This window comes from Molossus molossus, unplaced genomic scaffold, assembly GCF_014108415.1.
Source record: "Molossus molossus isolate mMolMol1 unplaced genomic scaffold, mMolMol1.p scaffold_m16_p_2, whole genome shotgun sequence".
Classification (NCBI taxonomy): domain Eukaryota; kingdom Metazoa; phylum Chordata; class Mammalia; order Chiroptera; family Molossidae; genus Molossus; species Molossus molossus.
Window position 1 is genome coordinate 9,656,523 of NW_023425355.1, and position 25,859 is coordinate 9,682,381.

Here is a 25,859-nt window from a genome sequence, read left to right on the forward strand (position 1 = left end):
GCTGTGTTCCCAGGTGGTCACTGGTGCCACCTGTAGCTGTATAGCTCAGGCCTTGTTGGGGCCATGCTCCCTGCCCGTACTGTGGACAGCTGTGTTGCACAGGCTTCACTGAAGCCCTGGCTCCCTGCCAATCTTGTGGGCAGCTGGGTTGTACAGGTCCTGTTGGAGCCCCAGCTTCCTGCTGATCCCCTGGGCAGCTGGATCACACAGTCCCTTTGGAGACACGACTCCATGCTTATCTTGTGGGTAGCTGGGTCACACAGGCCTCTCTGGTGCCCCAGCACCTCGCAGGTCCTGCAGGCAGCTGGATCACACAGTCCCTTTGGAGACCCAGCTCTATGCCTATCTTGTGAGCAGCTGGGTCGCAGAGGCCTCTGTGGAGTCCCAGGACCCGCCACTGGTGGTTGGGGAGTGCTGCTGCCCTGTGTGGCTCAGCTCCTGTTCAGCCTTTGCTGTAGTTTTGGGGGATGGGTCTCAGCTGCTGATCTGTGTTTATGTTGCCTGGAGATGGATGTCTGCTCCCCAGCCTCTGTTGCTGGGTGTATATCTTGACTCTGATTGGGCTGCTACTATGGGGGATGGTGCTGGCCTCCCCCCATAGTGGCTTCTGCAACTGGCACGTTGGCAGCTCCACTACTGTGTCCACTGGTCCGATCGTGCCAGGTGCACTGGTGGGCTTAGGTTGCTGGGCCCTAGCAGCTCCCACTGCCTCCTCCTAGGAAAGACCTGGGATCTTCGAAAATGGTGGAGACTCCCATTGCGCAGGGAGAAGCGCCCTGAAGAGCTGCTTACCATGGTAGCCAGCTGCTCCCTTCCACAGCACAGGAACCTTCTGATCTGCATCTCTGCACTGCATGAGTTTGGTCATCCACCTTCATGTCCACTCACACTTTCTCACATACTAGTTCACTCTCTTGTGCACTCACCCTCCCTCCGGTCCTACCTGACACCATTCTTAATTTATTTTTGTTACAAATATTTTTCCTTTTTCCCCTATTGACCCCCTCCTCCTGATTCCACCCCCCACCCATCCCCAGCATTGTTGTCCAGGTATGCATGGCTATGCATACCTGCATATAAGTTCTGTGTTTTATCTCTTTCCTCCCCTCCCCCGACCCCCCTTCTGAGGTTTGTCATTCTGTATCCTACTACTATGTCTCTGAGTCTATTTTGCTTATCAGTTTGTTTTGTTCATTATATACCACAAATAAGTGAGATCATGTGATATTTGTCTTTCTCTGATTGGCTTGTTTTGCTTAGAATAATACTCTCCAGGTCCCTCCATGTTGTCTCAAAGGGTAAGAGATCTTTCTTTCTTACAGCTGTATAGTATTCCACTGTGTACATGTACCACAGCTTTTTTTATCCACTCATCTGTTGATGGACATCTGGATTGTTTCCAGATCTTAGCTATTGTAAATGGAGTTTCTATGAACCTAGGTCTGTATATATTCTTTTTGATTGGTATTTCAAGCTTCTTGAGATATATTCCTAGAAGTGGAATCACTGGGTCAAATGGCAATTCCATTTTTAATTTATTGAGAAAGCACCACATTGTTTTCCATAGTGGCTGCACCAGTCTGCATTTCCACCAGCAGTGTGTATATTAGAGTATTTAAATCTATGTTGCTACCAACTTAAAAGAAACTGTTGTAGCCCTGACCAGTAAGGCTCAGTGGCTGAGCATCAGCCCATGGACCAAAGGGTCTCTGGTTTGATTCCTGATTAAGGGCGTGTGCCTGGGTTGCAGGTTCAATCCCTGGCCTTGGTTGGGGTCGTGCAGGAGGCAACTAATCAATGTGTCTCTCTCTCAATGATGTCTCTCTCTCTCTCTCTCTCTCTCTCTCTCTCTCTCCCCCCCCCCTTCTACTCTCTCTAAAAATCAATGGGAAAACATCCTCGGGTGAGGATTAACAAAAAGAAAAAAAAAAAGAAACTGTTGTATACATAAAATGTTACATATGAAACTCACAGTAATTATAAATAAAATTTTATAGTTAACATGCAAAAAATGAGAAAGAAATATGCACATAACACTAAAGAAATATGAAATGCCACAAGGGAAGAGATTAAAAAAAAGAAAGGAGCAGAGAGAAATTACAAAAAGAGCCAGAAAAGAATTAACAAAATGACAATATGTACATACATGTCAATAATAACTTTAAGTATAAAAGGAATAGCCAGGCTGGTGTGGTTCAGTGGTTGAGCGTTGACTCATGAACCAAGAGGTTGCCAGTTAAATTCCCAGTCAGGGCACATGCTCAGGTTGTGGTCCCAATCCTCAATGGGGAGCACGCAGGAGGCGGCCAATCGATGTTCTCTCTCATCATTGTTTCTGACTCTTTCCCTCTCCTTTTTTCTCTCTCTAAAATCAGTAAAGAAAAATTATTTAATGAAATAATATATAAATGGAATAAACTCATCAATCAAAAGGCACAGAGTAGCTAAGTGGATTTTTTTTTATTTTATTTTTTATCCTCATCTGAGGACATTTTTGCATTTATCTTCAAATAGAGCAGGAAGGAGAGAGGGGGGAAAAGAGAAAAACATCAATGTGAGAGAGACACATTGAATGGTTGCCACCTACACGACCCCAACCGGGGCAGGGAAAAACTGCAATGGAGGTATGTGCCCTTAGTGGGAACCGAACCAGGACTCTGGTCCGCAGGCTGACGCTCTAACCACTGAATCAAACCAGCCAGGGCACTAAATGGATTTTTTAAAAGATCCATTTATGTGCTGCCTACAAGAGACTTCCTTCAGAAGTAAGGATACAAACAGATTGAATGTGAAATAATGAAAAAATATATTCCATACAAATAGAAACATAAAGAAATCTGGTGTAGCTATATTCATATCAGAAAAAATAGATTCCTAAAATAGATTAATAAAGACAAAGAGGGCAATACATAATGATTAGGGGGCCAAATCCAACAAGAAGATATAACAGTTACAGGTATAGATACATCAAAATAAGAGCACCAAAATATATAACACAAATATTCACTGGCCTAAAGGGAAAAATTGAAATTAATACAATAAGGCACAAAATACAGTCAAACTTTTGGTGTGGCTTAGCAGGAAGTTCATAGAAGTGGTCAACCTGGGTGACTCCCCTATGTTTTCATTTGTTAGACAATGATCTCTGTACCACTGTTTCCTTAAAAGTAACCATACTATGCCACAATTTTGTTGAGATTAAATGTAGTGAAATTATCTTAATATAATCTGTTAAATAATATACATTATAATATATAGAGATAAAATCTTCTTTTTTTTAGCACGCACATTATAGATGCACAGAAACATTTGTTGACTGAAAATTTCTTTTTTCCATATCTGAACAAAGAAAATAATTTAATGCTAAGCCCTGATAGCACACGCACAGCAATGCCAGAATCCTGAATAAGAGGAATGAATCTAACCTAGTAACCTCCAACAAATGCACACGAATTGTATGCAACAGGCACAATTTCCCATGTTCCCCAACAATGAACAACAAAAACCAGATTAGGTAAATTCAATCCTTCACAAAATTTCAACCTGTGCTTTTCCACAGACTGGCAGTTGAGAAGAGGGACTGGAAGGGGAAGTGCATGGGTAGAATTTCTCAGGTTAAAATTGTGCTGTGCACATATGTGAAATTCAGGTCTAAACCTAAATCAGAATTGTAGAATGTCCATATGTTCCTTTTTAAAATACCCAGTAATAAATTAACAAACACAAAATAGAAAGCAATCCAATAATAGTAGGGTATTTTACCACCCCACTTACAGCAATGAATAGATCATTCAGACAGAAAATTAATAAGAAAACATCTGCCTCAAATGACACATTTTTCAGCTGGCTTAATAGATATATACAGAACATCCCATCCAAAAGCAGAAGAATACACATTTTTCTCAAAAGCACATGAAGCATTCTCCAAAACAGGTCACATTTTAGGACACAAAATAAGACTCAGTAAATTAAGAAGATTGAACTAATATCAAGCACATTTCTGACTATAATGGTATAAAACTAAAATCAATTACAAGGAGAAAACTGGAAAAAATTTCAAAAACATGGAGATTTAATAATATGTTACTGAACAACCAATGGTTCATCAAAGAAAAAAATTAAAAACACACTATGAAAACATAACTACTGAACTAATGAAAACTTAACTACTCCATAATTAAGATAGCAATCCTATTTAATTGCATCAGAAAGAGCGTAATACCTAACAATAAATTTTACCAAGGAGGTAAAAAAAACCTATACACTGGAAACTGTAAGATGATAATAAAGAATTTGAAGAGGATAAAAATAAATGGAAAACATATTCTGTGCTTATTACTTGGAAGAATTAATACTGTTAAAAAGCCAATAATACCAAAAGCAATCTACAGATTCAATGTAATTCCTCTCAAATTTCCAATGGACTAGAACAAATAATTCTTAAATCTGTACTGAATAACAAAAGACCCTGAATACAAAGCAATTTGAGAAAAAAGAACAAAGTTTCAGGTATCATGTGACCTGATTGCAGACTATACTATGAGGCTATAGTACTTGAAACAGTATGGTATTGGCACAAAGACAGAGACACAGACTAATGGAACTGAATTGAGAGCCCCAAAATGAACCCATATATATAAACATTTAATTTATGACAAAAAACCAAAGGTATACAATGATAAAAGGAAAATGTCTGTAGTAAATGATGTTGGAAAAACTGGACAGTCATATGCAAAGCTATCAAAGTAGACAACTGTCTTACATAATACACAAAAATTTAACTCAAAATAAAGATTTGAAAGTAAGACCTGAAACCATAAAATTCCTAGAAGAAAACAAAGGTGGTAAGTTCCTTAATATCAGTCTTAGTGATGTATTTTTGTGGATCTGACTCCAATGTGAAGGAAATAAAAACAAAAATAAAGTTGGCTATATCAAACTAAAGATATTTTGCACTGACAAGGAAATTGTCATCAAAACGTAAAGGCATCCTATTAAATGGGAGAAGATATTTGCACATCATACACCCAATAAGAGGTTAATGTCCAAAATATATAAAGAAACAGCAACAAAAATAAACCTAATTAAAATATGAACAGAGAATCTCAATAGACACTTTTCTAAAGAAGAAATATAAATAGCTAACAGGCACATGTAAAGATGTTCAACATCACTATCTATTAGGAAAACTCAAAGGAAAACCACATGAGATATTATCTCACACGTGTTAGAATGACTATTATAAAAAACAAAAAAAACAAAAAACAAAATTTAAAAAAACGTCAAGTGTTGGAGGAGATGTGAAAAGGAAACCTTTATACACTGCTGGTGGGATTTTAATTGGTGCAGCCACTATGGAAAACTGTATGGAGATTCCTCAAACAATTAAGAATAGAACTATTATATGACCTAGCAATTCCACTTCTAGGTATTTTTCCAGACTAAGAAAACACTAATTTTGAAAAAAAAAAAATGTATCCCTTTCTTTAGTGCAGCATTATTTACAATAGTAATATATAGAAACAACCTAACTGTCCATCTATAGAACAAATTATATATAATATAATGTATAGAATATATATAGAATATAGTATATAATTATATATTTCTATATATAGAGATATATATATAATAGAATACTATTCAGCCATGGAAAACAATGAAATATTGCCATTTGAGATAACATGGATGGATTTTGAGGGTATAAATTTATGTGAAATTAATCAGAAAGATAAAAACAAATACTATAAGATTTCAGTCAATGTGGAATTTAAAACTAAAAATGAACAAAAATGAAAAAATAATTAACAAACAAAACAAAAACAAACTCTTAGATACAGAGAACAGTTCCGTGATTATCACAGGCAAAGGAGTTTGGGAGGTGGATGAAAGAATTGAAAAGTTCAATGTTATGGTGATGGATACTAACTAGACTTTTGGGGGCGATCACTTTGTAGTATATAGATGCCAAAATATAATGTTGTACACCTGAAGCTTATATAATAGAAAAACATTTGCAGACAATGGCAGTACTGCATTGATAAATAACATTAATAGAGAGAATCCTTCTCTTGTTTCTGATTTTAACTGCTCTGCTCCTAAAATCTCATCAAGTATACACATTCAGACCATCAGTCTTATGCCATATAAAATCCTTTCTTCATCAAGGTTCATTGCACCTAACTTTTCCATTTACTCCTTGCTGACAAAATATCCTTAACTCCTAGTCAATGCCCATTCCCCTGCTAATAATTTATTGAAAATGTTGACACCTCCCTTATTATCTTTTTATCTCAGATTCTGTCATTATTTACAGCTACATAAAGAACCATGTGGGATTTTCGGTCAAGATGGTGGCGTAGGTAAACATGGTATTGTGTCCTCCCACAACCACATCAAAGTTACAACTAAACTACAGAACAACCATCATTTAAAACCACCTGAAATCATGCTGAATGGAAGTCCTACAACTACAAAATTAAAGCAGCAGCCACATCCAGACTGGTAGGAGGGGCGGAGGCGGTGCGACGGGTTGGTCCCACACCTAAGTGTGGCGGATAAAAATCAGGCTCTGGAGGCTGGGAATGTCCTTCCTGAGGACTGAGGGGTCCCCGTCCCACACCAGGTGCCCCGCTCAGGGTTCCAGTGCCAGGAAGAGAAGTCCCCATAACTTCTGGCTGGAAAAACCAGTGGGAACTGAGGCTCAGGGAGGCTGAAGCGGCTGGAGCCCCAGGCAGCTCCCTAAAGGGCCCGCGCACAGACTTATCGAACTCTCTCCCTCTAAGCTTGGAGGGGAGACAGCTCGAGGGGCACCAGAGTCATACAGGGAAGAACTGAACTGTTTGGCACTGGAGCGAGGGCTGGAGAGGGGGCTTTCTCTGGGACAAACGTGCTGTAAGAGGCCTTTGTTCCTTTGGTGAGCCCTTCCCTGGGGCGGCACACAGCTGTCATATCTGGGACTCCAGCAACCTGGCTCACACTGGTAGCCCTGCCCTGTTGACTCCCTGAGGCCCCGCCCCACACCACCCAACTTTCAAGCCCACCCAACTTTCAAGCGCACCCAAGCTGTTGCCACTTGCTTAACCATAGGATTGGCCTGTCTTGGATCCTGCTTCAGGTTTTTCCTAAATTCTTTCAAATGAGCAGCATCTGGTCTCAGCTAGCCCCATACCTCTCATTAAGTAATACACTGAAACAAACACAGGGGGGCAGCCAAAATAAGGAGACAAAGAAACAGGTCCCAAATGAAAGAACGGAACAAAACCCCAATAAAAGAACTAAGCAAAATGAAGATAAGCAACCTAACAGATACTGAGTTCAAAATACTGCTTATAAGGATTCTCAATGAACTTAGTGAGAACCTCAGTGAACTTAGGAAGGGCCTCAAGAGCATAAAAAAGGACCAGTTAGAAATCATGGATACACAGTTAGAATTGAAGGAGGCATTAACTGAAATAAAGAATAATTTACACAGCTTCAATAATAGAGTATGTAAATCCAAGGAGCAAACCATCGATTTGGAATATAAGGAAGCAAAAAATGCCCAATCAGAACAGCAAAAAGAAAAAAGAATCCAAAAAAATGAGGATAGTGTAAGGAGCCTCTGGGACAACTTCAAGCGTGCCAACATTCGCATCTTGGGGGTGCCAGAAGGAGAAGAGAGAGAACAAGAAATCGAAAACCTGTTTGAAACAACAATGGCAGAAAACTTTCCTAACTTGGTGAAGGAAACAGACATACAAGTCCAGGAAGCACAGAGAATCCCAAACAAGATGAACCCTAAGAGGCCCACACCAAGACACATCATCATCAAAATGCAAAAGGTTCAAGACAAAGAGAGAATCTTAAAAGCAGCAAGAGAAAGGCAGCTAGTTACCTACAAGGGAGTTCCCATTAGGCTGTCAGCTGATTTCTCCAAAGAAACTTTTCAGGCCAGAAGGGAGTGGCAAGAAATATTCAGAGTGATGAAAAGCAAGAACCTACAATCAAAATTACTCTATCCTGCAAAGCTGTCATTTAGAATCGATGGACATATAAAAACTTTCCCAGACAAAAAAAGTTAAAAGAGTTCATCACTACCAAACCATTATTATACGAGATGATGAAGGATCTTTCTGAAGAAAAAGATAAAGTGTATGAACAAACAAAATGGCAATGAATACATATCTATCAACAATGGAATCTACAAACAAAATGAACAGGTAGAACAGAAACATTCTCATAGATACAGAGAACATTTTGTTGGTTGCCAGTTGGGAGGGGGGTTGGGAGAATGGGTGAAAAAGGTGAAGGGATTAAGAAGCACAAATTCATTGCTAGACTGACAAACCTCAAAGGGAAAGGGGTTGGGGGGTGGGAAGAAATAAACCAGAACTTATATGCATAACCAATGGACACAGACAATAGTGTGGGAAAAGGTGGGAGGGGGCGGGAGTGGGGAGGAGGGGGTCAATGGGGGAAAAATGTGGAACATCTGTAATACATTTTACATCCAACAATAAAGATTTAAAAAAAAAAAGAACCATGTGAAATGCATATCCAATATACTTTCCTCTTGGTTTTCGATTTCCTCATCACCAGAGACCTTCATTTGCATTCCAATACAGCCATCTACTTCCATGATCACACTCTCAACCTTATCATTTTCCTGAACTTTAAAACATCAAATTAATTATCCTGAACTTTGAAACATCAAAGTCAAAGTTTGTCAACAATCTCTTATGCTTTTTTCTAGCTCAATGAAAGAGACCCAACTCTCTTTCCTATCTAAGGATAATCATTTCACTTGTCCTTTGGATTTCCTTTCTTACCACTTTCTAAAAGATCTAGCTCCAATAATGTCCTCATCTTTCTTATATTTTCAACCTGTGTCACTCTAATGGTGTCTTCCTGTCAATATTTAAACAAATTCAAGATTTCTCTTATACCCTTTCATCTAGGTTATATTGAAATATAGCTCTTTTGCTGTAATACATAGGCCATACATTTTCATTAGTAAAAAATTACATGTTTTTTGAGGTCAAAAGAGTTGTGGACCTTGACAATATGTATTATAAAAAATATGGGAGCATACATGAGAGTTGATTCTAAGGGTTAGGACAAGGATGATGAAATACAAGTAGTAATAAAGCCATATTAATTGGTATGAATGTATTCATCTAAACTTGGGGATGTAATAAGTCAGTTTTAGTACTGAAGAATGGTATTATTTCCTAGGTTGGCTAAATTAAAACTTAAACTCAATAATGGTTTATAATCAATGAGGTTGACATGAGAGAACTTCTCTCAAACTATATAAGGAAGACTTGAAAGACTCAGGGAGATTGAAATGTTGGAATGGATACATTATGTAAAACCCTGTAATCATATCTCTTACCAAGGCACTGAGGATAATGAGTGCCAGAGTGGCCAATCCTAGGTGACCTGTCTTGACCATCACAGACAAAGTAAAGCAATTGATATATTAGATAAACCATAGGGCTAGAGCACTAATGAAAGTATTGTGTGTCTCAAAGATCTATGATTATGGATAATTAGTATGACATCCTTAGGCATGAAACAGATAACATATTATGGTTCTTCTTGATGCATTTAGGCCAAAAAAAAAATTATGTCTGATGGGAAACAAACAAAATTGAACGACCATTATGGGTTTTGCAGCCTTGTACTTAGTTTTTATACACAAGACTATTCACAGAGTTGAAAATCTTTGAGGAAGGCTGGGTGCCTCTTATGAATAAGGAACCATAGTTGTATACTTGTAGTATTCACCCACTCCTTGTCCAGAGGGATCCAGGTCAATTTATCAGGATGACTGAATAAAGAGGAAATACCCAGATTTTCTGAAAGGTATTGGAAAACTAGAAAAATTTCCATCTTGATTCCCTAAGTCATAGAGTGAGAGCTTTTATGATAGCAAAAGACAAATGGCAGTCACTAGAACTCTCCATAGTCCAATTCTCCTTATACCTCACCAAGAGAATAAACCAAAAGGGGAATTGTAGAATTTAGTACTATCATCAGAGATCTCAAAAATCTGAAAAATAGTATATCTACACATGTGGCTAGTTAATTTTTACTAGGGGCAAAAGCTAGATGTGTTTTGGAGAATGACTGGTGATAACTGCAAGCTTAATCAGGACATGAAGCTAACTCCAGCTTCAACTCTTCATGTGATATATTTATTAAAGCAGATCAACACAGATATTGGCAGTAAATATGCAGTAATTTCCATATCAAATCATTTCTCCTCCCCATTGCTGTCAGCAATGAAAATCAGAGCGATTTGCCTTCATGTGGCCATCACTTTCTTATATTAAGGCTATATAATCTCTTCTGCTCTCTGTTAAAATTTGGCCAGGAGTGTCCCTAATTGTGTTAATAGCCTACATATCATGCTGGTTTATTATACTAATGATACTATATAAGTGGATCTGGTGAGCAGGAAGTATCAAGCATTATAGGTGCTATACTAAGACACATGCATGTTTAGAGATCTGTCATATCTTTGGTATTTTCTAGGAATCTAGTGGCCTGGAGCCTATTGGGAAGTCCTCTGTAAAGTGGGAAACACTTCTTCAGCCTTGAACTGTCCAATATGAAAAAAAGAGATACAGCCCTGGCCGGTTTGGCTCAGCGGTTAGAGCGTCGGCCTGCGGTCCTGAGAGACCCAGGTTCGGTTCCCGCTAAGGGCATGTACCTCGGTTGCAGTTTGTCCCCGGCCCTGGTCGGTTGTGCGGGTGGCAGCCACTCGATGTGTCCCTTTCACATCGATGTTTCTCTCTCTCTCTCTCTCTCTCTCTCTCTCTCTTCCTCTCTCTCCCTCCCACTCTACCTGAGCAAAAAATGGAAAAATGTCCTCGGGTGAGGATAAAAAAAGAAAAGTAAAAAAAAAAAAGAGGTACAATAATTGGTAGACCTTTTAGGATTTTGGAGACAACATACACAATATGTGTGCTTTCTCCTTCAACTTATTTACCATGTAATACATAATGTTATCAGTCTTCAGTATGATCTAGAGCAGGAAAGTATATCTATAATCCAGTATAAATTTCTCTGCCACATGGGCCTTATGACCCAGAAGACACAATAGTATTGGACGTTTCTGTGGCAGACAAAAATACTTTAGGATTATCACAGTGTCAACGCCTAAGATTATGAAAGAAGGCTATACCCTCTTTGGATAACTATTCTCAATTTGAAATATTGCTCTTGTCATTTCAACATGTCTAGTAGAGACTGGATGTCTTACTATAGGATAACAAGTGACTGTGAAACACAAACTGCTCGTCATAAAAATAGTATTATCTGCCTTCCTAAATCCTTAAAATCAAATATGAAGAGTAATATCCTGAATTTTCAGTGATTCTGCTAATTGAGAGATATCATCAACCTTAGAGTAGCAGTTAATAAATGATACCCTCTCCCTGATAGATGGAGGTGGGAGTTACATCTCTCATTATTATATATAATGATGCATTAAATGAATGCTTGATTCCTGTTACCACAATATTGGGTTTGATGGACTTGGAAGTCCAACTACTCAATAGTAGAATGTTTCCACCAGGGAACAGAGTCATGCTTTCAATAAATTGGTAGCTGAGACTAATTCTTAGCCATTTGTGACTCCTCATAAACTAATAGGCACAAACAGAATCATGGTACTTGCTTGGTAATTGATTCTGATTATCAAGGGGAAATTGGGTTGCTGCTCCACAATAAAGCCAAGAGAGATTATAACTGGAACCTGGTGCATTCACTGAGGTGCTCTTTTACTCTCCTGCCAAATATCCATAATCAGTGAAAAACTAAAACAAATATAAGACTGTCAAAGACTCAGATGCAGCAGCGATAAAAGTTTGGAATATTCCACTAGGCAAAAAAAAAAAAAAATACACCCAGCCAAGAAGATTATGAGGACAAAGGAGCACAAGGAATTTGTTGTAGAAGTTAAAACTATGATTATCCAACTTAGGACTCATAAGAAGCTAGAAAATCAGGGACTGAAGAAGCTATGCTTTACTTTCTTTTTCCCTTCTTCCCAACCCCATTCAAATAAAGAGTAATGGTGACAATCAACATTTTATTTTCCAGTGAAAATATTGAATTGACACTAATGTGAAATTAGATGGTAGCCAATGGGAATTTGTGTATTCGCTAGGTGGGGACACAAATACTTTATCTGGAAAAACAATGAGTGGATGCCGAGGAGCAAGGGAATGGCTGTGCTGAACATTCCCTGCCTTTTTCTCCAGAGCTACTCTTCACTCTTACCCATTTGGCATATATCCAGGAGTTTAACTTTTGTAGACTGCATCAATCAATGCATTCCTTTTCCTCTGGCTTGTAGTCAAGTTTTGCCCATGGAGGACAACAGCAGGAGGTTAAAGGGCAAATTGAATGTGTCCTTTTACCAAAAGCCACAGCTACTGTTAGAGAAATCCCTCACTTAACTAATCTTTCCAAGCTCTGGGAATCCTTCTTTCCCCTAGCATCTTCAAAGCTAGGGATCATAAGGGTTCTTGCATATTTCTAGGTCCTAATGAGCTTCACTGAAACTAGTTGATTTTTAATAACTTTTGTTACATCTTAATACATTGTCTTTTCATTAATTTCTTTTCATTATCATGTTTGAGAGGGCCATATGTTTCTGCCAAGACCCTGGGTGACACATCAAGTATGAATTTCCCCCTACCTACAATGAGTAAGTTCTGGGATCTGCAGGGCCAACCCATGTTACCTTTCATCCAAGAGTATAAACCAAAAACCTGGGAGTCATTAGTGACAAACTTTTGACACTCCTTACTCTATATATTCAATCCATAACCATTTTCTGTCCATTTTCTACCAAAAAATGCATCTTAATTTCTTCTATATATTTCTTTTATCATTATCGTTTTCCTAATCCAGCCTATTATCATCTTTTGCTTGAAATATTGAAAAAACCTCCTAACTGGTCTTACTGTCTTCCCTTTTGTCCCACTTTAACAAATTTTTCTCACTGTAACCAAAGTGCTCTTTTAAAAATACAAATTTGTTCCCTTCTATGTTCCTAATTAAAGCCTTTCAATGGTTTCTTATTAAGAAGTTCAAGTTAGTGGTCAAAAAATAGTCACAGGGATGAAAAATACAGCATACAGAATATAATCAATAATATTGTAATAACTATGCATGGTGCCAGATGAGTATTTGGAATACTGGGGGGACCACTTAGTAAAGTATATGATTGTCTAACTACTATGCTGTACACCTGAAACTAATACAAAATGATATCAAATGCAAACTGTAATTGAAAATTAACATTTAAAAAAATAAAAAATATATAACCAATTTTTATGACATAACCTACAAGCTCTCACATGAGCTGAACTCTATTTTCCCAACTTCTTTTCATAAAATTATTTTTACTCAGTGAGCTCCAATTCACTGTCTCCAGCAACCACACTTCTTTTTGCCTCAGGTACTTAGTTCCCACTTTCTTCTGACTGAAATGTTCTCCATTCATTTGCTTCATTTATACTACTCACCTTTCAGCTCTCAGCTTAAATTTTACATTCTTAGTTAAGACTTCATTAATAGTCTAAGATTACCCATCCCTGTTATAAGCTCTTGTAAGTATTGTATATTTTTTATTTATAAGAGAATAGTGCAATTATTTGGGAAAAAATAGGATTTTTCCTTCCAAGAGACTAGATACTCAATGGGTGGTGCCTATGTCTATTTTGCTCACAATTGTACATCTCCTCAAGGCATACAATAATGCCTGAAAAATGAGTGAATGAATGAACACATAAATTAATACAGCCAATAAACACAGGTAGGTGGGTAAAGGGATAGAACAGAAAAATGGCACAGGGATGAAAACCAAACTGTGCTTCACATAGCATATTTTAGATAAACAATTGCCCACATTTCTGGTTCATACTGACCCTGGGTTCTGAATGCGTGGACACATAATAGGATAGCTAGTCTCTGTCATATATCAATTCCCAGCATCTATTTATTTTTATTGTTGAAAGTATTACAGATGCCCCACCTTTTCCCCCTATTGACCTCCTCCTCCCCACATCCACCCCCTTCCTGTTTTCCCCAAACTATTGTCTATGTCTATTGGTTGTGCATATATACATATAAGTTCTTTGGTTTATCTCTTCCCACCTCTTCAACCCCTCCATATCCTTCTGAGTTTTGTCAGTCTGTTCCCTACTTCCATGTCTCTGGATCTATTTTGATGGACAGCTTATTTTGTTCATGATATTCCATAAATAAGTGAGATCATGTGGTACTTGTCTTTCTCTGACTGGCTTGTTTCACTTAGCATAATACTCTGCAGGTCCCTCCATGCCATCTTAACAGTTAAGAGATCTTTCTTTTTTAAAGCTGCATAGTATTCCATTGTGTAAATGTACCACAGCTTTTTTATCCACTCATTTATGTTTTATTCAATTATACTTTTAGGGCTTCTGAAGGGTTTTTATTTTTCAAATTATTTACTAGTGGTGAAAATTTATAAGAGTTTGCAATGGAATTGTTAGCCTTGTGTTATTTCATACTATAGCAACTGAGGCTTTTTGAAATTTTTTTCATTTAGCCACTTTTACCAACATGATTTGATAAACAATGCATCTCACTGCATGGAACTACTTTTAGGGTATTGTTCTTTTACATACGAGATCTCTTTCTTAGTATTACATTCTTTATCTTGTGTGAATGTCACTTTTAAAATTATTGTAAATTTGAATGAGGTTTAAAGTTGTTCATGCAATAAAATCTTGCCTCCAATTGCTCTTTTGTTTTTGTTTGTTTTCTTTAGCTCTTCTCACCTATTTATGCTTCTGAATGAAACTTCAAGTAATTTTGTCAAATTCCTAAAACAATTCTTTCAGTCTTTTCATTAACTACATAGTTAACTTTAAGATTTTAGAAATAATATAACAAATCTTTAAAAAATGGGGAAATATACTATAATTAGAAAATAATAACAGTAGCTGAAAAATTCAAGAACTGATTCTTTATAAAGAATGACAATATTTAGAGGGAATTTGATAAAATTAGATACCCAGTCCTTGTTTTAAAATGTGTATAAAGATTAAGAAACTGGAAATACAGTTCTTACAAATGGGGATGGGGTTAAACCAATAAATTTAATTGAAAAATAATTTGTCTATTTGCAATGTGCTTTCTTCCTGTTCTATTTACTAAACTCTTTTTTAAATAACTCTTAAAATGTGTGGTTTTCTTCATCATAGTACTTTCATATACTTCTTGCTTGGTGTTATTTTAGGTCTCTGTTGCTATTAGTAGAATATTCACCTGCGTTAACTTTTTAATTGGTTGTTGGTGATATAAAGAAAAACCATTGAATTTTGTTTACATTATATTAAATCTTCTTATTGATCTTCAAATCTTTATTGTTGAGAGTATTACAGATGTCTTTCCTCTTTTCCCCATTGCCCCCTCCTCTCAGTTCCTGTCCCACCCCAGGCCTTCACCACCCTATTGTCTGTATCCATGGGAAATGCAAATATGTATATAAATTCCTTGGTTAGTCTCTCTCCCCCCTTCCCTCAGATTTGTCAGTCTGTTCTATGTTTCTGGTTATCTTTTATTGATCAGTTTATTTTGTTCATTAGGTTCCACTTACAAGTGAGATCAATTAATCTACTAGTGTTTTATATAAAAATTATGATAATAAACATAATTTAACCCCCATTGATAAGTGATACTTGTTATTTGTTTCACAGTGTTGCATTGACCAGAATGTCCAAAACAATACTGAATAGCTGCAATGGCCAGCTTCATTTCTTGGATTTCACCATTATTCATGATGCTGAATACAAATTTATTAAGATAAATTTGTAAGAACTGTATTTCCAGTTTCTTAATCTTTATACACATTTTAAAACAAGGACTGGGTATCTAATTTTATCAAATTCCCTCTAAATATTGTCATTCTTTATAAAGAATCAGTTCTTGAATTTTTCAGCTACTGTTATTATTTTCTAATTATAGTATATTTCCCCATTTTTTAAAGATTTGTTATATTATTTCTAAAATCTTAAAGTTAACTATGTAGTTAATGAAATATATGCACCCTTATATTCATTGCAGCATTATTTACAATAGCCAAGTTATGGAAGCAACCAAAGTGCCCATCAATAGACAAGTGGATAAAAAAGCTGTGGTACATATATACAGTGGAACATCACTTGGCAATTAAAAATAATGAAATCTTACCATTTGTGACAGCATGGATAGACCTAGATGTTATTATGCTAAGTGAAATAAGTCAGTCAGAGAAAGACAAATACCTCGTGATTTCACTGATATGTGGAGTCTAAAGAATAATATAAATAAAAACAAAACAGAAACAGACTCATAGATATAGACTGATGGTTGCCAGAGGGTAGAGGACGGGGGACTGGGTGAAAAAGATGAAAGAATTGAGAAGTACAGCTTGGAAGTTACAAAATAGTCACGGAGATGTCAAGTACAGCATAAGATATAGTCAATAATATTGTAATAACTATGGATGGTGCCAGTTGGATACTGGAAATGTCAGGGGGAGCACTTTGTAAAGTTTATGATTGGCTAACCACTATGCTGTACAACTGTAACTTACACAAAATAATATTGAAGGCAAACTGTAATTTAAATATTAAAAGAATTTTAAAAAATAATTTTTTTTGTGGGTTTTTTAAAAAAAAATTTTCTTTATTGATTTTAGACAGAGAGAGGAAGGGAGAGGAAGAGAGAGAGAGAAACATCAAAGAGAGCACACTGACTGGCCACTTCTTGCATGTCCCCCACTGGGAATTGGGCCCACAACCTGGCATGTGCCCTGACTGGGAATCGAACCGGCGACCTCCTGATGCAAGGGTTGACGCTCAAGCCCTGAGACACACTGGCCCGGCTATGTTTTATGTGGGCTATTTCCTCCAGCCCCCACGATGACCCTGAGAGGCAGGTTCCATTAATCTTTCATTTCACACAATAGGACAGTGAGGCCGAGATGAATTACGAACCCTCTGAAGGACTCCCAGCACTGTGGGGAGGATCTATGGGCTTGCTCCCATCCGCCCCTGTGGATCTGTGGTCTCAGGCCCACCCATGCTGTCGCCAGCTTCACCTGACGTGGGAGCAGTGAACAGCAGAGACATTTTAGGTGCCTGAACATCGTTTCTAAGAACCAGAACGTGATCCCCTGGTGAGTCGGTACGTTCACACTGCGATTTCCAAGCACTCACGGCACTGAGCGCGGAGTGGGGCATAAAGAGTCTGTGAGTAGTTCACTCTGTACTTCTGATGAACACATGACCCATAAGCTAACATGCAATTGTGATCCGATAATCCTTAGATCACTACTGGGCCATTCTGGATCCCAGGTGGTAAAATTCTGGCAGCCAACCCACCAGAAAGGTAGAATATTAGCCCAGGAACAACAGTGTGTAAGAACGGTCCATAGACACCTTAGGGGGCAGAAAGTGGGGCAGTTCCTAATGTTTCACACACATGGCACTTGATTTGAAGTTGGCATCAACTAAGAAAAGACACACATCTGATTACTAGGAACACACTTTGAATGAAAGTTCATTATCATCTTAAATACCACAGTCTTCCCCCAAAATGCAGTTGATTCATGTCCTCCTGTTTGAAGGCAGTGTCAGCAGCACACAGAGCACCTGGTGACTTACGCTGGGCTTCCTCCCACTGGTCAGGTGGTGTCCGTGGGCCCGGGGGCTTTGGGAGAGTGTCAAGACGGGCTGAAGTGTCACTGCAGGACCCATCCTCCAAGAGGCTGCCCTGCATGGCTGGCGCTCCGTCCATGGCCAGGACGACTTGGACTGGGCCGACTGACACCCGGGGGCTGCTCGGCTGCTGGCAGGCTCAGTTCTGCCATCACCAGCAGGCAGGATCCTCCAGGAAGGGCGGCACTAGGTTTTCCATTTTCGAGAGATTTAAGGTCTCATAAATGGCTTGAACTCAAACCAAGTAATATCATGATACCCCGGCGCGGAGGAACCACGGCAGCGGCCCGGCCCTGATACTCCAACAGAGACTTGGCCGCACCAGGGGCGGGGCGGGGCGGGGTGGGGTGGGGCGGAGCCTAAAAAAATAATTCTTAAAAATATTTTTTTTCTTGTCCGGCCGATGTGGCTCAGTGGTTGAACATCGACCCATGCACCAAGAGGTCACTGGTTTGATTCCTGGTCAGGGCACATGCCCAGATTGTGGGCCCGATCCCCAGTGAGGGACATGCAGGAGGTGGCCAATCGATATTCTCTCTCATCAATGTTTCTATTTCTCTCCCTCTCCTTTCCTCTCTCTCTAAAATCAACAAAGAAAAAAAAATTAAACAATTTGTTTTTCTTTTATAGAAAAGAGCATTTAGAGCTATGAATTTAAGTGGGCACAATTTTGGCTACTGAAATTAATCAATAGTCACAACTAGCAGGTGGTCAATGATATCAGGAACAATTTTTAACCTAACACAAGAAAAAGAGTATAAAGCATTGGCTGCATTTGTATGAAGTTTATACTCTTAGATAAGTGAATAGTGATCATAGCATCTGACGTTATTAAAAGTCATCAACGTCTTATCAAAGTTAGTTCTTAGTGGCCTACCACAACTGTATATTAAAAATCTTGGACTTGCTATGGTCCTAAAAGTTCTTACAAAGAGTTAAATTTACATACAAGCCAATTATGGGGGATTTATGATAGAGTACTTGATATCATATCAAAAAAAAAGTAAAATATATGATATTATAATTTGTAAATGGTGGAGGTAATAGTAAAGGCAGAATTAAGCTCATGATTTTAGATCTATTGCAAGTACACCAAGGCTAATAAGTAATATTCATTGTTCACACTAAGTATACCTTTAGTGAGAAACAGTGGTTGAATGTGGTAAAATTTATTATAGGGTTGTAGAATTCATACAACCTAAATTTCTTACAGCATTCAGCACTTCTACAATTTTATGGATTTCACAATACAGATATTAGTGAGAAAGAATTACTGCATTAGTGAAAATGACTTCTTTATGAAAATTTTTCACTTATAAGTCATATCTATTATTGAACACCTAACAGAAATGCAAAGATGTAATGTCTAAATTCAGGAAAATTACACAAAATAAAAACAGAACTTAACAATGATGAGAGATTTGACATGCTTTACAGAAAATGGTCAAAAGCAAATTTAAATATTTAAATTTAAAACATGCTCTCCCTTATGACTGAGTAAAGAGCTTAGTTAAGAAAGAACACAAAGGATGGAATTTATTGTCAGGATGTTAGCTGACATAATTCATGCTGTTTTCAGAAATCTAAAACCCTATAAATCCATAAGAAAAACATAAGAATTATTTTGAATTTCAGTATCAAACAAGCAATGCCAATTAAACGAAAAATTGACAAGAGCTTGCAGTGGTTAGTAGGGTTATTCCCCCTTTATTTTACTATAAAGAATAGAGTAAATGCATGAGTAAATATCTTGAGTATCCCATACAATTTAATGTTGAAGTCATATTGTAAATCTCTGACTTCTTATTACTAAGAATACTCTTTTTCTGTTGCTTCTCATTCTTGACAGATCTTGGTCTCAACAATAAATTCGTTGGGGAAATGTCTAATCTTCCAGCACTTATCAATGGCACGTTTATTGAAACCTGTGTGGAAAGGCACATCAAAAAGCGGCTGTTTAGTTTTTTGTGTGTAACTAAAAACATATCCAGATTTTCTGTCCACTTTTCCCTGTACTCCACCCTCACTCTCCTTTAGTGTCCCAATAACACAGAATGAAGGAAAGGATAAATTGCCTACCCAGCAAGAGGTCTCTTCGACGAAGGCGGAAGGACTTGCGGTTGTTGCAAAGTTGGTAAATAAAGATGCCAAGGTTACTAACATCACGAATCTCCTCCACAGCAACCAGGTCTTCACGGACCACGTAAGTGTGAGGCAGGTATTTGCCACTCTAAAATTTTTTTAAAAAGATGAAAATGAGGAATTCTTAAAAACACCATTTAAATACTTATCAATAGAAGATATACTTTTTCAAATAAACTATTTTTAGAGCAGTTTTAGGTTCACAACATTTTTTCATTTGAAAATTATTTCAATGAAATGGAATGTTTTGGCTCAAATCATTAGTTTTTTTTTTTTTTTTAAGAAAAGGAAGCAAATTATTTGGAAATGCTTATATAAAAATTTGACATCCAAAATACATACTGCCAGTTTGCCAAAGAGCTCCACCAGATTTTTTGGAGGCATAACAATGGAGGTATTGAGAGGCATCAGATAGCAGTTCCCCAGCAGCAAATCCAGGTAAGCAGTCATGCCCTGTTAAAAAAGGGGGAAAAGGTATAATCTAGACAGTATCAATGCTGTAGATTTTCTAAATACCATTAGAACAAGCAGCTACATTTGTTCAAAATCAACTACTGTATTTTTAATAACAGAAGAATAAAAAAGGTTTTGGTGCAAAAAAAGTATATATTTATGGAAAGATTTAATATTTACCAATGAACTAAGAAAAAATAGAAAATCCACGAATACTTATATGAATGAGAAATTCACCTTTTCAAAGTCATGAATAATTGCTGCAGGGTCACTATCAGAGAAACTGGGAACAGGAACATCAATGATGGCGATGTTGTCATCCTCTCTAATGTCAGCCTCCTCAGTCACAGGCAGGAAGTAGGGCTCTCCTCCTTGAAGGGAATTTGCTGGGTCCTCAGAATCAAAGAAACACATTTCTCCACGGTAGATGGTATTCTAAAAGATAAAAAGGGAGGAATTAAAACCTTCTAATATGCATCATCATAACATTTGAATCATTTCTCATGCTAATATCAATTCATTGTATTATTTGACAAAGTGAGGACTGTTTTATTCCTTTTTATTGAGTTTATTGGGGTGACACTGGTTAACAAAATTATACAGGTTACAGGTGCACAATTCTACAACACATCATCTGTACACTGCATTGTGTGTTCACCATCCCAAGTCAAGTCTTCATCCATCATCATTTATCCCCTCCCAATACCCTCCTCCACCTCAGCCCACCTTCCCCACCCTGTCAATTACCACACTGTAGTCCATGTCCATGAGGTTTTTTTTCTTTTGTTTTCCTTTTTGCTCAATCCCTCCAGCCACCGCCCCCCTCAGGAGGTGACTACTGTTGATTACAGTTATCACCATGAAGACTAATCAATTTAATAAGCTAAAGGTAATTTGAAAACTTTCCCTAAATCTTCTTTTTTCTGGTAAGAAACACAAAATTATTTAAGTTGCTACTAAATGTATAGCAATTAGCAATTCAAATGTTAAGAATTGTAATTATTATTACCTTGGGCATGAAGTACTTGTAAATGCAGGCTCCACCAACAATAAGTCCTGCCAAGATGAATGAAAGGCCTAAGAGAGTAAGCATACATCTCCCAGAGGAGCCCTCTTTTTCCTGGGTAGCAACTCGAAGCTCCTATTCATTAAAAAGCAAAAACAAAAACAAAAACCAGATTGTACTTTTAGATACATAGTTGCTATCATGTACAATTTACCTCTCATCAAACCCAATTTAAAAGATGTCATCTTAGCCTAAAATAATTTCAAGACAATTTCTAATGTTTAATAGATGTGAAACTCTCTAATTATATTTATCTCCCTCCTGGCATTTCCAAACCCAAATACAAATATTAAGTTATTTCAAAATACACACTCTTAGAATCAGCTGAAATAACTATTCATTTTTGCAATATTATCTTCTTTAAATAAATGGAAGTTGTTACTTTTGGAATTTGTACAGTGATATTATCACTAGCTTTCTAGAATACAATTATGTTTCCTTATTATTTTTGTAAATGAACTTGTTTGCCAACTTAAAAGTAAATTAATATCCTTTGATTTATTAACTGATTTTCAGAAATCTATTTTTTAATTAAGTTTTATAGGAAGAGTTATATAAGGCAGGTAGATGGCATTTCCCCCTCTTTTATAAATTAAAATACTGATGGCAAGATATATTTCATAATGTTCCTAATTTTAATGAGAAAATAGGCTTCTTAGTGTCACCCAATGTTCTATAGCTGTGCATTACATGAATGAAATAATGTTTTCCAATTTCTGGGCAAAACATTACATTTTAAAGTACAGCATTTGCCACAGTGAGATATAAAAATGGTGTGTGTGATAGTGACTGTAAAATTATGTCACAATATAAGCTATGTTATTACACAAAGATAGATTAAATGAAGTTAGCAAATCTAGTAATTGGCAATCAGAGGCTAGATCATGCAGTCTGGTATGTAAATATAATTGTTTTAGGTTTTTCAGACCATTAACTCTATTCTTTTTTTTTTTTTAATCTTCATCGGAGGGTATGTTTATTGATTTTAGAGAGAAAGGAAGGGAGAGAGAGAGAGAGAGAGAGAGAGAGAGAGGGAGAGATCAATGTGATAGAGAAATATTGATGGGTTGCCCCTGGTATATGCCCTGACCAGGAATTGAACCCTCAACATTTTGGTGTACGGGACAACGCCAGGCCATTACTCTATTCCATGACAACTACTACAACATTTAGGAATTAGCCTTCAATTAATGGTGAAAATAAATGCATGGATTCTAACAAGAGGCAATCATTTGATAATTTGTCAAAACAAATAATTTTTTTTAAATTCAAAGAAATTTGGTATTCACATTTTCTTAGTTAAATTTATTTGAAATTAAGCCCACCATTACTACTGTATAAACTTTGAAGGCTTTTCTTCGTCCTAATAGTTTTCAGAAATTTTAAATTATTTTTATTTAAAAATGTTACCTAAGAGGAACATTACAAAGACAGAACTGTATATTATGATTGTGAATTACTGTAATCTAGAGCTAGAGTGTTAGAAATTATATTTTAGATGATTAAATTGAGGTCCAGAAAGATGAGGTGACTTAGCTATAATAAAGTGATTTAATTTGAAATTCTCAGAGAAATGAATTCCTTTTTTCTCCTTGTCACTGAGATATAAAAAAGAGCAATTTGCACTGCAAATTTGTTTCTCCTTTTAATAATTCATGGCATTTTTCATTAATAAAAGGTCTAAGTATTAGAGTTTCAATTTCATAAAATTTCCCTCCATACTAGTAATAAAGATTTATTTTCATTTAAATGTGGCTTCAGGATGGTAGGGTCTCTCACTTATAGCTTATTCTCTCTGAACTGTATTTTAAAGTTGTGACTGCTGACCTACTATTTTGCTGTGCTCAGTCTCTGATGAGCTGATCAATACATCACAATATAATTCATAAATATTAAATCAATGTCCTATAGTGGCCAGATCAGAATCCTGTGGGAGCTTCTCCAACACCTATCAAAGAAATATAATCATAGTGCAAATATTCATTTTTGTTTATCCCTCATCATACCACAGGCCTGGCAGAAGTATTACTTCCATATTAACTGAATCCAGTTACAATTCATGAAGTTTTTGGTGGTGAGGGAAAAAAAAGGGATTACTGTGTGGCTATATTTAACTACTGACATCTAATTAGGCCTCTAAAAATCTAATTATGTTTCACTTACAAAGTAAGTAGGACAATTACATATTTGACCCATCATTTAATCAAAACCTCAACAATGCAAGGGGGTGCAACTTTTTAGTTCTGAAATGCGTAGTATACAAAAGCTAGCTTGATTGCTGGGTTAAAAATTGGAAGTTTCCATGATAAAATTTCTGCATAAACACATTAGCATTTAAAATCGTGTGCATAATAAGTTTTACTACATGGATTCTGGATTCACTTAAAGCACTTTTCAAATCTCCACTCTGAGCACAAAAGTTCAGACTTTATGGAGAGAACGAGACAAGTTAGGGCAGATCTGCAAACTCCAACACTGCACAGATTTTATAGAACAAGAAGAAATACAATTGTACCTTTTAACATTGAGATTTTACTGAGGAAAATGAAGAATAGTTTCCAAACACTGAAAACATGTTAGACTTTTAAAGGAAATAGAAATTCGCCTAAATAAATCGTGGGTAACATTTTGAGGGGGAAACTTCCCTAGTTCCTGGCAACACTAGAAGCTTAAGTTACAAGTTTGGACCCGGGACAGATCTCTCTATGGGGGAGGAGGGCTAGAGGGGATCTAGCTCTAAAAGGAAGTACTGAAAGAAGAAATATTTTTTTTAAAAAACAGAAAATTTCTTTTTTACAATAGTGTGTGTGTGTGTTTTAAAGGAAACGTCACTGAAAACATAAAAAACTCTTGCAGTAAGACGGCACAGTGAACATCCCAAAATTCTAACGAAAACCAACCTAAATTTTGACAGCTCCCAAACAGAATTTTTAACACTGCCTGCTGGGGGGAGAAACTGAAAATATGCAAGGGTGGACACAAACACAGACTGCCCAAAACCATTTGGTTTCCAGTCACAGCGACCCTTTGCCCACCCCACCCCCTCAAATATTCATTGATCTTAGAAAGACTTAGATACACAGAACTTCATACACGTCAAAAGGAAAGAAAGAAGAGTTAAAGCTCTTGCCCTTGATCACTCTGAGTGTCAGCTCCGCCCCTATAAAGGCTGCGTGGGCCCCTGGAGCTGGGGACTGGGCTGTGTGCCTCTCATTGATCCCCAGCCCTTTGCTTACATGTTCCCCAGGAGAAAGTGACATTGAGTCCCAGGGGTTCTCCTCAAACTTCCTCCAACATTGCTTCTAGATGTACAGCGTGGACTGGAACTGAAGGAACGTGGTACCATGTGCGGGGATGCTAAGGGGCGTGGGGCACTGCAAGCGGAAGGTGGAGTGACTAGACTGATCAGGGGCTACTGGGCAAACCTCGGGGACAGCACAGAAGGGACCATTGTGGAACACAGGGGCAGCTTTCGTTTTGTCCTCTATCACTTTCTCCCTCCCTTCCCCCTAAACCACCCTTTTCCCACCTTCCCGACCCTAGCAGGCAGTCAGGAGTGGAGTAAGGACCGCTACCTTGCCGGTCAGGATCTGAGCTCGGACGGTGCGGCTTACAAGGGCCTCCACGTCTTGCCGTGCCTCCTCTTTTTGCATCGCCGTGGGTGTGTTGAAGGCGATTTTCACCATGGTGAATCTTCGGGCTGCGCGGTAAGGCGCGGCTCGAATCAGCGTCCTGGGCTGCAGGTTGGAAAAGGAGAAGCTCGCGCTAGCCCTAGCAGCACCTACTTTCTCCCTTGTTTGCCTTCTGCTGCTGCAAGCCCAGGTCTGGGGATACTTATGACGCGGTCCCAAGATGGGTGGGAGATCGTGGGCGGGCTCAGGGAGGGGCCAGAGGAGGAGCGGGAGGGGGTCCAAGTGCTGGGTTGGGAGGGGGTTGTCATTGAGGGAAGAGGAGAGCCCCGTGGCTCGCTGGGGCTGGACATGCCTCACCTGCACTCCAGGCATTCTCCCACCCACTCTCTGCGCCCTCAGATAAGAACAGGAGAGGAAGGAACCCTGCTTGCCCTGTCTTTCTGCCTGTGTTCAGGCCACAATAGCTTCTCTCACCCTTGATTCTGTTTTCCCAAACTTGGGCCTGGGCCCCCGTGGGGCCGGGAACGCTAACTTGGCAGATACCCAAGCTTCCTCAGCTCTGCACCCACCCAGATCTCAAAAGCAAAGTTCCATGACTATTCTGTTCAATACCATCCCTTTAAAGAACACTCAGAAGCCCTTATAGTTACATGGCTCCTTCTTTCAACAACTTTTTTCTTTGTTGGCATTTGTTTCGTAATTGTAATTCCCCAAACTAGAGCAATGCTAAATGAAAAATATAGGACTCCTGCCTCCTCCAATTCCCATTTTGGAAGCAAGACATGATGAGACACAGAGGAGGATGGAAAGTGAATCCTT

General features: G+C 38.0%; 1 protein-coding gene across 1 annotated transcript; it reads right to left on the reverse strand.

The window, feature by feature from the left end:
• Window positions 1–18,909: 18,909 nt before the first annotated feature.
• On the reverse strand, window positions 18,910–25,356 carry ITM2A (integral membrane protein 2A). Its single transcript, XM_036270896.1, has 6 exons — window positions 24,984–25,356; window positions 21,352–21,483; window positions 20,580–20,777; window positions 20,232–20,342; window positions 19,827–19,977; window positions 18,910–19,672 (listed from the first exon to the last, which is right to left on the reverse strand). The coding sequence occupies exons 1-6, from the start codon at window positions 25,092–25,094 to the stop codon at window positions 19,584–19,586; spliced, it is 792 nt and encodes a 263-aa protein (XP_036126789.1). The 5' UTR covers window positions 25,095–25,356; the 3' UTR covers window positions 18,910–19,583.
• Window positions 25,357–25,859: the final 503 nt, after the last annotated feature.